The 13,643-nt window shown below is 40.0% G+C and overlaps 1 protein-coding gene across 20 annotated transcripts in view; it reads left to right on the top strand.

The window, feature by feature from the left end:
- The window catches only part of MTM1 (myotubularin 1), a 105,757-nt gene extending 92,925 nt beyond the window's left edge, over window positions 1–12,832 (top strand). For 15 of the 20 annotated variants that reach the window (XM_071212952.1, XM_058291685.2, XM_058291692.1 and 12 more), the window contains 2 exons: window positions 5,634–5,810; window positions 11,150–12,832. In XM_071212952.1, the coding sequence (XP_071069053.1) occupies window positions 5,634–5,810; window positions 11,150–11,317 (345 nt within the window). In that variant the 3' untranslated portion in view covers window positions 11,318–12,832. The remainder of the gene's footprint in view (window positions 1–5,633; window positions 5,811–11,149) is intronic. The other 5 variants (XM_058291695.1, XM_071212954.1, XM_058291686.1 and 2 more) reach the window with 1 other exon arrangement.
- The last annotated feature ends 811 nt before the right edge of the window (window positions 12,833–13,643 follow it).

Raw genomic sequence — 13,643 nt, 5'->3', positions numbered from 1 at the left:
AACTTTTTGCTTTTCTCTTGCAGCTTTCAAAACTCTCTTCTTGTTCTTGGCATTTAACAGTTGGACTACAACATGTCTGGATGTGTTTCTCTTCTACTTTATCCTGTTTGGGCTTCATTGGTCTTCTTGGATGTGCATATTCATGTCTTTTGTTAAATTTGAGAAGTTTTCTACCATTATTTCTTTGAATATTCCTTCCTCCCCTTTCTTTCTCTCTTCTTCTGAGACTCCATAATGCATATATTGGTACATTTCACAGTATCCTATAGGTTTCTTAGAATCTGTTCACTTTTTTCATTCTTTTTTTCTTTCTGCTTCTCAGCCTGAATCATTTCAATTGTCTTGTCTTTGACTTCACTGATTCATTATTTTACCAGCTCCAGTTTCCTATTAAAACTTTATAGGTAATTTCTCATTTCATTTATTGTGAGTTTCAACTCCACTATTTCTGTTTGGTTCCTTTATAAAATTTCTCTTTATTGAGATTCCTTTCTTGTTCATTCATTGTTTTCCCAATATCTTTTAGTTCTTTGTCCCTGTTTTCCTTTATGTCCTTGAGTATATTGAGGATCATTTTTTAAGTCTTTGTCTGGTATGTCCAAGTCTAGTCTTCATATATGGTCTCTGAATTTTTATCTTGTTCTTTTGGGTAAGCCATTATTTCCTGTTTCTTTGTTTGTCATGTCATTCTTTTGTGCACATTGTACTTTTTAATATTTTAAAGTGTTAACTATAGGATTTCGTCCCTGACTTGTCTTTTCCTTAAGTTTGTATCCATTTAATGATACCAGAGATTTCCTTGAGTGCTGAGAGCTAACAAAAACAAACAAATGCAAAAAACAAAAGAAAAAACAAAACCAAAAAACCTTTCACAGTTTTTGCAATTGGCCCTGCATTGGCTGGTGTTTTCCTTCAGAGTTCTGCCCTCATATCACAACAATCAGCAAATGTGAAGTGCAGGGCCCTCTCTGTCTTTTTGGAACCTGCTTCTTATCCCAGTTTGTGCTGGCTTCTGGCCTTAGGACTTCCCCTGTTTACAGGAGTCCTGATATCCCTTCCACTCCCTATAAGAGAGATTTTACCCCCTCCGAGATGTTCAATTATGTGTCTATAAGCCGTAATCCTTTGTCCCAGGCTGCTTCAACTTAATCCTTTCTTGTACTACTTCAGCTGTCTGAATGCTCTCTTTGCTTGTAGGGTAAGTTCTGAAAGGGCAAACTGGAGAAGTGTTTCCTGGTTCAGTTTTTCAGGCTGCCACCTGATAGACTGACACCAACAAACAGACACTCTAATATGCTTGATGGGAGTGCAGGCTGGCTCCACACAACCCTGGGGAGGGGGTATGGGGTAAGGGCCAGCAGGGACACCATGAGCTTCTCCTACCATTTTTTAATGCTGTGTTTTCTTGATTTGGCACTCAACCAGTTACTGTACCCTTTAACTGTTTTCTGAAGTTCTGAAGAAGATGGCTCTGCCAGTTTTTGCTATTTGTTCAAAGATTCTGGAGCAGGGAATGGTGCCTTGGAGCATCTTACTCTGCCTTCTTGGTCGACTAGAAGTCAAGGTTCTCATTTTTCACCCAAAGCTTGGGTGTTTTCATTTCAACTGATCAATGTTTATTAAAGTATCTAGTTTTTACCAGAGGTATAACAGGTACATAAGATACTAGCCTTGCCCACAGGGAGTTTTAGTAGGAATGACTTGAAAGGTATGCAAGGCACCCTCCTGAAACTCCATAATAATGTTAACAAAGGGAATTTTTAAAAAAAGATTTATTTATTTATTTATTTATTTATCTCCCCTCCCCGGTTGTCAGTTCCCTGTGTCTATTTTGCTGCGTCATCGTCTTTGTCTGTTTCTGTTGTTGTCAGCGGCACCGGAATCTGTGTTTCTTTTTGTTGTGTCATCTTGTTGTGTCAGCTCTCCGTGTGGGTGGCGCCATTCCTAGGCAGGCTGCACTTTCTTTCGCACTGGGCAGCTCTCCTTACGGGGTGTGCTCCTTGCGCGTGGGGCTCCCCTACGCATGGGTGTGACAACCCTGCATGACATGGCTCTCCTTGCGCGCATCAGCACTGCACATGGGCCAGCTCCACACTGGTCAAGGAGGCCCAGGGTTTGAACCACGAACCTCCCTTGTGGTGCATGGATGCCCTAACCACTGGGCCAAGTCCGCCGTTAGCAAAGGGAATTTTTTAAAGGTCTAAACTGCAAGACCAGGGAAAATGAGAAAGGAGACATGGCAATAAACTTTTGAAAGCTGTAAATCAGGTAGATGAGTGCTAAATGACTTAGCTTGAGATCAGTAAATTTCAAACCAGCAGTGAGGAAAGCCAAGGACTAGCCCAGTCTGCATTGCATGAACCCCAGATGACCCAGAGATTAACTGTACCAAGTACCTGGTGCAAAGAGAAAAGGTAAAGTAAGTTGAAAGTCTGTTTGGAATAAGTGGTTAGATGTCACAGATCCCTCTACCCCTCTCTGGAGCTGGGGACATTAACGGAAGATTGGAGGCTTCCTTTCTGGTGAGGATGAGAGTGGGTCTCCAGTCTGGAGACCTTAGTTTCATGAGGGACATGAGATGAATGGACAAGGGGTGGCTGCTCTTCCCCTACTTAACCCCCAGTGCTCTGATACCAGGTCCTTGTCTTCTTGGCAGGAGCCTGGGAGAATAACTAACTCTGGGGAACTGACTAGCCCCAGCAGAAGGACACCTCAGGTTCCTTACCAAGAATCTAACAGTTGACCAGCCTGTAGGTCATAGCTCCCAATCAGCTCCATAATCCTTTAGTCCTAAATAAGACCAAATAACCAAGAGGGAGAAAAAGCATCTTGGAGGAAATAGAGCCAATGTAGGGAGGGGGAAAACAGACAAAAAGCCATCATTTAATATCCTGGGATTTGTACCACAAAATAAGAACTGGATATTATTGAGAAAGCAGGGCATCGGCAGAAATGAAAAATTCAGAAGAGTTGGAATATAAAGTTGAAGAAATCTCCTGTAAAATAAAGCATAGAGATAGAAAATAGAATATAAGAAAATTAAAAATAGAGAAACGGTAAGAAAATTTCAAGACCAGTCCTGGACATCCAATGTCCAAATAATAGGAGTTCCAGATAGAAGAGGGAAACCAGAGAGCAGGAAATCAACAAAATAATTTGAGAACATGTTACAGATTTGAAGAGTTTCCACATTGAAAGCACTATGAAGTGCCAAACACAGTGACTGAAAATAGACCCCTACTAAGGCAGATGCTTGTGAAACTTCATAATACCAGAGATGAAGAAGAGATCCCACAGCATCCAAAGAGAAAAAGAATGGGTTATTTGCAAAGAAACACAAATTAGAAAGACTCTGGATTCTTCAATAGCAGCATTGGAAGCTAGAAGTCAGTAGAACATTTCCCTCAGAAGCTTAAAGGACACACGCAGCAAATGGACACAGAGAACAGACAACTGGGGCGGGGAAGGGGAGAGAAACAAATAAAAAATAAATCTTTAAAAAAAAAAGCTTAAAGGAAAATAATTTCAACCTAGAATTCTGTAGTCAACCAAACCTAACCAAATGTGAGTTTAGACTAAAGATCTTCTTAAACAGGTATATTCTCAAAAAAAGAGTTTATGTTACACTCACCCTTTCTCAGAAAGCTACCAGTGTATCCACTCTAAGAAAACAAGAAAGACTATGTGGAATTCAGGAGACAGGAACCCCAGCACCAGAGAAAGGCAGATCCTGAAAAGAGATCCTAGGAGGACAGCAGGGCAGGAGGCACAGGGGTGACCAGTACAAGGAGCTCCTCCAAAGATGAAACTGGCAGGGTGTCTGCTGGGCCTAAGTGTTTTAGGAGGAGTTTAACATTGGAGCAAAATTGGGGGTTGGATTAATGATAAGTGCCAAGAAAAACAGTAATTGTTAGATTGAGGGGAAACAAAAAATTGAGTAGGTAAAGGAGAGAAACCACCAAATACTACCACATGGCTCAGCTGTGAATATCATTTCCTTAATCATAGGAATCTAAATGCCAAATATTGATCGAGTCAAAGTTCTGCTAAGTGTCAGAAGTGTGAGGCAGGGTAGAAAGTGTGAGAATGTGCAGTAGGAATGGGGGAGGAAGGAAATACATTTTCATTGTGCAGTGTCAACAGCTACAGCCTACAACGGAAAGCCGAGAAATAGCAATAAAAGGATGTTTTGTAAAGATTTGGAAGTAAGTGCAGAACAAATCAATTAAAAGAATTAAACTCCCTTTGCTTCTGGGGAGAAAGGTGAGGGTCTGCTTTTTTTTTTTTTTGCCTTAACAAACATCAAACTATTGGACTTTTTAAACTATGTGCATGTATAAAAAAACAAAAAGCATGCAAATACTATTTTTAAAAAGTGAAAATGTGAATATCTTTGAGATAATAGACACCTTTATCCAGATGTTTTCAAGTGTCTGGATGTTGGCCTGATGTATATTAAACATCTGGGTGATTGATGAATAACTTTTTCTCTAGATATCTGCTCTCAAGTAGATACAGGTTAAGATTTTGTGGTTCTAGGAAATATAAAAATTCAAAAACTAGGTGTAATCTCATGATGAAAAAAAATTTTCCTGCTCAATTAAAAGAGAATAAGAAAAAGCAAATTCATAGAGACAGATAGTAGATTACAGGTTACTAGGGACTGAGGTGGGGAGGAAAAGAGGGAGTTATTGCTTCATGGGTACAGAGTTTCTGTTTAAGGTGATTAAAAAAATGGGGGCGATGGATATTGGTGATGGTAGCACAATATTGTAAATATAATTTGTATACTTGAAATGTAAATTGTACACTTGAAAGCAGTTAAATTGGAAGTTTTTGAGTTATATATATATTTTTAATTAATTTATTAAAATGTATCTAATATAATAAAAAGTTTAAGGGGATAAAACGGAGGTGGGGTTGTAAAGTTCAGACAATAGGGGCAAGTATACCCAGCTGTAGAAAGGAGAGGTCCTCCAGGCCAGAAAATAGGTGGAAAACTGTAGGGATTAAAAGATGGCCAAGCCAGACTCAGGCTCAGTGAGAGTCTGATCTAAGCCAGGGTCAGAAGCTGCCTGGCACTTGTGCTGTCACACTTACGCTGTGCCCAGAGCAGGGCCAAACTAGGGAGGAGAGACCCCAACCCTCTGAGCTTCTCTGCTACCACTGTGCAGGCTCTAATCTTCCATTTCAATTCTAGTTCCTAGATTAATGTCTTACTTCTACTTCAGAGATCTGTATATTTCCCATTAGGAGCTTTTTCACATTAATTGAATTAATATTTATTGATTTGACCGTATTTTATCAAAAAAGTTTAGAAACTAAAAAAACAAAAAACAAAAAGAACCTAGAGCCCCTCTGTTCATAAATGCTTTACCTATCCAGGAAGAGCCTTCTTGGGTCGGTGAATTACATTTAATGTCACAGCATCCTGCGCCTCACTCTTCAGGCAGAAATAATAGCTCTCACACTAGGGCATTATCTATGCAAATATCAGCACTCCCTGGCCCAGAATACCAGAAGCTGTTATGAGAGTGATGTAAATGTGTGCGACGTGGTTCAAGGTGATACAAAATGGCCTGTGGATTTGTGTGTGTTTTGACTTACACTTTATATTTTTTCTTTCCCTATAGAAAGTTACAGAAAGAACTGTTTCTTTATGGTCACTGATAAACAGTAATAAAGAAAAATACAAAAATCCCTTCTATACTAAAGAAATCAATCGAGTTTTATATCCAGTTGCCAGTATGCGTCACTTGGAACTTTGGGTCAATTACTACATTAGATGGAACCCCAGAATCAAGCAGCAAGTAAGTGAAATGGCGCTATTAAATGACCATGATGTTGACTGAATGATTACCTCCGAGCTGGATAAGGTTATTGAGAGTGGTTTTTAATAAGAGGGGAAAATGTCAAACTAAAAAATAGATGTAAATTTGTTTTTAATTACTAAACCATTTGTTTTGATTGTTTAACTTAAATTCACTATGAACATGAATAAGGTAACTTTTTAAATTAAAATGTAGGTTGATTTTAAAGTTCTGGAAAGTTTTTGAGTTTTGCTAGCCAAGGATTTCGGATTTCCTTTAACCACCCGAAGCTGTTATGTATCCCATATATGTCATTGGGAAAATCTTTATATTGATTAAACTTAGAAATGCCTTTGGGATAGAAAAATAGATTTTCCCCTGTCTGGTTCAGGTGTACATACTTTAGGTCAGCTCATATCTGTTTTTCTTACCAAGAGTATTTACTTCTAAAGTGAAAATAATTGATCTGTCAGTGAATAGGAAATTCATTTGGCCATTTATCAATCAAAACTGGAAACAGTGATTTTGAGACACACTTCGGCTTTCCATCTCCCACCGCCACTCCATCCAAAAACAGGGGAGGGAGGGGACCAGCCTGTTTGCAAAGGTTCAGAAGTATCTCCATTTGGCCATTTGTTTTCAGCATTATAAATATACATCATTGGTGGTTGCTCTTTGTAAAGGCCTACATATTTCTCCACAGTTCAGATAGTCGACTCCCTGTTCTCCCAGTCCTGTCTTGAATTAGCACATCCTCTGATCCCTCACTGCTGTCTCCTGGACTGGTGATTCCTCACGGGCAGCTGGCCAGACGCCAGTCAGCATACTCTTCTCTCAGCGGGAAATGCCACTTGCAAGTTGACACGCTCCTTTCCAGGTCTCTGCCACTCACATAGGAGGCTTTTATAATAAAGAGACAGATGTGTGGGCTGGAGAACTTTTCCTTGTTTAGTTTGGAGTATGAGAAACACATTGAGGGAATTTATTTAGCGGTTGTTTGAAATATCAGGTAAAAAGTAAATGAGAATTTTTCCAGGGTTCTAACCACTCTGACAGAAACCATATTCCTTTTCTGATTAAAAAATATTTTATACATCTACATAAATAAGCCTTCTCTGGATTTATTATGGCCTTTTTGGCCATCAGCAATTAGAAAGTGTCAACAATTTCTTTATGATTCTGTAATCTCCCCTCCCTCACCCATTTGCACTTGGAGAAATTCTTGAAATTTAAGGAATTTTGAGCTGCTATTTTCTAAATATATAAATGTAATGGTCAAACAGGAATGCTCATTCTCTGGTAGCTTTTTTTTTACATTGACTCATGAATTGGTTTATATTACAAGCTGTTGAAATGGGCTCAAAAGGGAAAGTAGCTTCTCCTTTCTGTGCAGCTCTTCCAACTGTGAAGTATCCTACGTAATTCGTGTCCCTCAAGTCACTATACCTTCATATCCTAAATGCAGGGTGTTCCACACATCAGGTGCTGGGCGCCGGGGGAACCCAGAGATTAAAAAGAGGCATTCTCGGGAAGTGGACTTAGCCCAATGAATAGGGCATCCGCCTACCACATGGGAGGTCCGCGGTTCAAACCCTGGGCCTCCTTGACCCGTGTGGAGCTGGCCCATGCGCAGTGCTGATGCGCGCAAGGAATGCCCTGACACGCAGGGGTGTCCTCCACGTAGGGGAGCCCCACGCGCAAGGAATGTGCCCCATAAGGAGAGCCGCCCAGTGTGAAAGAAAGTGCAGCCTGCCCAGGAATGGCACCACACACAACAGAAAGCTGACACAACAAGATGATGCAACAAAAAGAAACACAGATTCCCAGTGCCACTGATAAGGATAGAAGGGGTCACAGAAGAACATAAAGTGAATGAACACAGAGAGCAGACAGCTGGGGGAGGGGGAGAGAAATAAAAATAAATCTTTAAAAAAAAAAAGAGGCATTCTCCACCCACAAGGAGTTCCCAGGCTGGCAGGGGAGCCCAGAAACATAAGCTGATGATTATAATGCAGGCGACAAATGCCATAACGGAGGTGTGATCTGAGCACATTAGATTGTCTGAAAAGATTTCCTGAGGGAGAATGTTATTTCATGCAGAGACAGATTAAAAGCATACCACATAGGACTTTTCTTATTATATAGTGTAAACCTAAGAAGAATGTACCTAATCTCTTAAAAGTTACATTGTGGCCCAGTTGGTATGCAAATAATTACTGATGAATGTAGAAAGAGACAAAAGGATGTACAGCCCCTCCCAACAATGAGCTGTTAACCTAGAAGAAGTCAGATGGAAATGACTGACATTTAAAGAGCGATCAAGAAAAGATTTGATGCTTTTATTCAATATGAAAAAATTATTCATGCCCAAAGGAAAAGTATAAATGACTCACATTATAAAGTTGCGCAGGGACGGGGGCTGCCTTCCACACTTCAAGAACCACTGCAGTCCACGAAGCATTCAACCAGGTTTATGTTGGACAGATTCAGATTTTGCTGAGTAACTACAGGATGAGGCCAAGGACCATCAGATATAACAGGCTAACCTGTGTTTAAGTGGTTTCTGAATGAATCTGTATAAGGAATACAAGTAGGAACAAACATTTGAAGCCTCCAATGCTCCAATGCTCCTGATTGCCTCTCTTTTATCAAGCCGAGATGGCACATACTTGGCTTCAAAATTCAATCCCCAGGTGAGAAATTGGGCTATAATATTTAAAGTCACTGACTTTAATCCTTAATTCTCATTATTTTGCCGGTTTTATGCTATCACAAATGGGCTCTTCATTCATATCTTCTAAATGGTTTTTGTTTGTCTCTCGTTGATAATTTCTATATATTTTGTACCCAGTTATTTGACTAAATTATATTTTTATTTCTAACAGCTTTTCTGTTTACCTTCCTGAGTTTTCTCATTATACAATCATGTCATCTGCAGACACGATCATTTTACCTCTACTCTTTCCTTATCTAATTGCTCTTTGCCAGTACAACAACAAGCCATTTTAAAAATTCAGATGAAAAATGGAGGTTTGAAAAATCACTGAGACAATTTTGGAGGAAAACATTGAAAAATAAATTCCTTGACTATATATCACTTGTTTTTGGAACAAAATAGAGTCCAGAAACAGACCCCCATAGATGTGGAAACTTGCTCTAGTAAGAGGGCAGCATCATAATGCCTAGGGGAATGATTGTACTGCCCACTGAACAAACTGAGCCACCAGTGGACCACCCAAAACTTGCTCCTCCTGCCGTATTCCCGGTTGATTTTCTGGCATCTCCCATCCATTCTGTTGGGCTCTGAATGCCCTTCATCAGCCCCTGACACCACCACCCGCACTGTGAGCTGTCTGCCCTCTCCCTCTCCTTGTCAGAGCTCTCCAGATGGCTGTCACCTGACCTGAGTCCTTCCTGTGGCCTCTGAGGCCTTATGGAACCCCACCCCTTACCTCTCTGACCTCCTGACCAACGACTGTTTCTCACTCGCTCTGCTTCAGCCCTGCTGGTACATGCTGTTTTATTCCCACTTTTACAGATAGGGAAAGGGAGGTACACAGAAGGTAAAGTGCCTTGGCCAAGGTCACTCAGTGGCTAAGAAGCAGAGTCAGGATTTATACCCAGACTGGTAGGCATCAGAGCCACTGCACACAGCTATGTGGTCACGTGGGCAGGAAGCATTTGAAAAGCTGCCCCATCAGAATAAGGCAAATCAAAACAGCCATGAGATACCGTGTTATGGTCATCAAATTGGCAAATCAAAACTTCAGTCAAAGCAGACTTGGCCCAATGGATAGGGCGTTCGCCTACCACATGGGAAGTCCGTGGTTCAAACCCCAGGCCTCCTAACCTGTGTGGTGAGCTGGCCCATGTGCAGTGCTGATGTGCACAAGGAGTGCCATGCCATGCAGGGGTGTCCCCCGCGTAGGAAAGCCCCACGCACAAGGAGTGCACCCCGTAAGGAGAGCCGCCCCACATGAAAAAAGTGCGGCCAGCCCAGGATGGCACTGCACACTCGGAGAGCTGACACAGCAAGAGGATGCAACAAAACGAGACACAGATTCCCGGTGCCGCTGACAAGAATACAAGCGGACACAGAACACACAGCAAACGGACAGAGAGCAGACAACTGGGGGTAGAGGAGGCGGGAAGGGTTAGAGAAATAAATAATAAAAGTAAATAAATAAATAAAAAATCTTAAAAACAAAAATTTCAGTCTTAGAATTCCAACTGCTGGTGAGGCCGAGGAGCAACAGGAGCTTCCAGATATTGCTAGTGGGAGCATGGTATGCTATAACCACCTCAGAGTAACTGGGCAACATCCAGGAAAGTTGAAGAGGCCCATCTTCCCCAGCAACTCCCTTCCTAGGAAAATTCCCAAGTGAAACACCGACACATATGCGTGGGGAGATACATACAAGGATGTTGGCACAACATCGTGGGTAATCATGGGAGCACTGGAAATAGCCACATATACATCAATGAGGGAAGTGATGAATAAATTGTGGTTCATTCTTTCAGTGGAATTCAACGGGATAGAATACAAAATGTATTGGGCCAAAACTGTAGATTGATAAATACAGAATGATAGCATCATTTGTTCAACAGCAGTTAAAACAATACCAGGGAAGCGGACTTGGCCCAGTGGTTAGGGCGTCCGCCTACCACATGGGAGGTCTGCGGTTCAAACCCCGGGCCTCCTTGACCATGTGGAGCTGGCCCACACGCAGTGCTGATGCGCGCAAGGAGTGCCCTGCCACGCAGGGGTGTCCCCCGCGTAGGGGGAGCCCCACGTGCAAGGAGTGTGCCCCGTAAGGAGAGCTGCCCAGGAATGGCGCCGCACACATGGAGAGCTGACACGACTAGGTGATGCAACAAAAAGAAACAGATTCCCCGTGCCGCTGATAAGGATAGAAGCAGTCACAGAAGAACACACAGCGAATGGTCACTGAGAGCAGACAACCGGGGGGGGGGGGGGGGGGGGGAGGGTAAGAGGAGAGAAATAAAAAACAAAAAAATAATACCAGTATTTTGTTTCCAGACACTTCCTTATGGGATATGATACACAAATTTGCATGAGAAGGCTACATGCCAAATTCAGGAGAGTGACGTGTGTGTGACAAAATATATACATTCACTGTTTTTTGGCAGTAAATACTTGGGTCTTGGTTTCATTACTCCTTGTACTTTTCTATGTTTTTAAATGATGCAAAACTGTGTGTGTTAAACCTCAATAAAAGGGTTTATTTGTAAGGAAAAAAAACAGATATGTAGAGTAGGTGAGTTCTTGCAGCGGGGCCAGTGTAAAGTGGGAACCCACAGCTTTTGTTTCTCTTTAGCAGCCGAATCCAGTGGAGCAGCGCTACATGGAGCTCTTAGCTTTGCGTGATGAATACATAAAGCGGCTTGAGGAATTGCAGATCGCCAACTCTGCCAAGATCTCTGATCCTCCGACGTCACCTTCAAGTCCTTCCCAAATGATGCCCCATGTGCAGACTCACTTCTGAATAAAGGGAATATTTGACTTTCATTTTGAGCTTCTGTACAAAGTAGATTTAAAATATCTGTCTCCATGTAGAACTTGAACTAACATAATCTTATCTCATGAATATGTGCCTTCTATAATACATATTATAAGAAAAATACAGTGTCCACACAGCAGTCAGAATAAAGCCACGATGATGTTTTGGAAAATCCTGACACCATTAAAAAGCAGTTTAGAAAAGATAAAATTTAATTTGCCTCTTTGGAATTACTATGTATACAGTATGTATTTTGTGGGTTTAATTGAATGAACATATTTTAAATTAAAAGGGAAAGATATGTTTATGAAATGGATTTTCCCCAAGCTGTTTATAATTGTTGCTTTGAATTTGCTAAAATGAATCCAAATGTGAAAGATAAATCTTACTGCCAAAGCCAAATTGATCTCAACTTCCTAAGTATCACACAAAAGCAAGACTTTGAAATAATTGCCAAATTTCAAACCATCATATGTGGTGATTTAATAAAGGAAAAATAGCTGTGTAGGTAAGTTTTGCATTATTTTGAAATTTTGGAATATGCAGTGTTTTCTCCTAGTTTTCAAGAGAAGTGTATTTTTATATTTAAAATAATGGATGGGGTCCAGGTAAATATGATTTGATTTTTTAAAACTTTGTCAGTTCTATTCTCTAAATTCTTTGGTGAGCTTGCCCAAAATTCAGAGTCATTAGCTGGTTGTGGCACACCCCTTCCATGGCACTGGCAACAGATGGCACATTACGCTACTTGTGTGAAAGTTTTCGCAAACATTGCTCTGGTCAATCCAGCTTATCTACCAAAGTAGGCTGACCCGTCTTGGATGTGTGAGCTATTGCTAGAGCATCATTCTTTGGAGTAAATGCCCCAGATGTACATTTGTTGAACGTATTCTTTAAAATATTATGTTTCATATATTTCAATTTAAAAGGTGTTGTGTGCCCCTTCCCCCAAGTGTGCAAAAAAACTGATTCTACAAATTTTTACTTGAAGTACTGGGCAGTTTGCTTTTTCAGGTGTTTTTGTTTTTATTGTTTTTTTTAGTATTAAATGAGGTTTTAAATGCACAGTTCTATTTGTTATCGGAACTAACTCATTTAGTAAATGTATTTGTAAAAGGTAAGGCTAGAGTTAAAAACATTGTGTTTTACAATGATTTGTAAAGGACTATTTATAGCTAATATGGTTTTATTTTCAATGAATTAAGAGAGATTAAATATATCTTTGTAAATTATTTTATGTTATAGCTTAATTGGTTTACCAAATAAGACATCTCAAATACAGTAGTATAATGTATGAATTTTGTAAGTATAAAAAATTTTATTAGATATTCTCTTGCTTTTTGTAAACGCTGTAAATATTTCATAAATTAACAATATCACCCCATGAAAAGAAAAAAGCTAATACTAATAGCTTAAAGGATTTTGTGAAATTTCATGAAAAATTTTTCATGGCAATAATGACTAAAGACCTGCTGCAATAAATATATTAACTAAAACATAGCACTGTGTTTTCAGGGATATGACTGCATATGTGTGTTTTAAATGTGCATGAAACCCATCTTATTTTCTTCTCTTGGTTTGACTTCATTTGCCTTTTGCTCTATCTTACTAGCAATCTTACAGACTCTCCCATCATCCCAACCGAATTTGACATTTCCGAGCATTAACAATGCAAACTTTTTAAGAGTCTCATCTGTACTGAAATAAGGGCAGCTTATACACAAGTGCTGGGGGTGATTTTAAGGGAGGGTAAGACTTACTCAATGTCTCATTTAATAATTTTAAGGAAGGGTAAGCCTTACTCAATGTCTCATTTAATAATAATTATAATAATAATCATTAATAACGATATTGCCAATTGGCAATTACACTGTTTAGCTATGCGCATCCTAAGAATGCTAGCTAGTTACAGCAATAAACTAAAATTGACCTTTTTTGTTAAGTCAGAATAGGGCTCAAAAGATTAATTGTGTCTTTTAACGCTATGAGCATTTGGGATAGTTTGCAAAATTCTTTCTGGGTGGTGGTTTGTCCTTCTGGTTTTTCAACTGAGGAGAATACACTTGCTCCAGGGATTCACTGGCAGGCCCTGAGTCCCAGTTATTCAGATTATTTGAACCCATGATTTGAGTTCAAATTATTTGAATTCTCTTCAGTTCCCTACCGAATGAATCACCTTAGCTCTGTCTTATGGATAAAGGTAAAATAACTTCTTTTCCTAGGACAGGCCTTAAAATAATTTGGAATCACATTTATATGAATATAAATATGCATGATATATAGATCATATATATCAACATATAGAGATATG

Source organism: Dasypus novemcinctus, chromosome X, assembly GCF_030445035.2.
Source record: "Dasypus novemcinctus isolate mDasNov1 chromosome X, mDasNov1.1.hap2, whole genome shotgun sequence".
Lineage (NCBI taxonomy): Eukaryota > Metazoa > Chordata > Mammalia > Cingulata > Dasypodidae > Dasypus > Dasypus novemcinctus.
The sequence above is the reverse complement of the archived record's forward strand: the minus strand, read 5'-3'. Positions and strand labels throughout refer to the sequence as shown.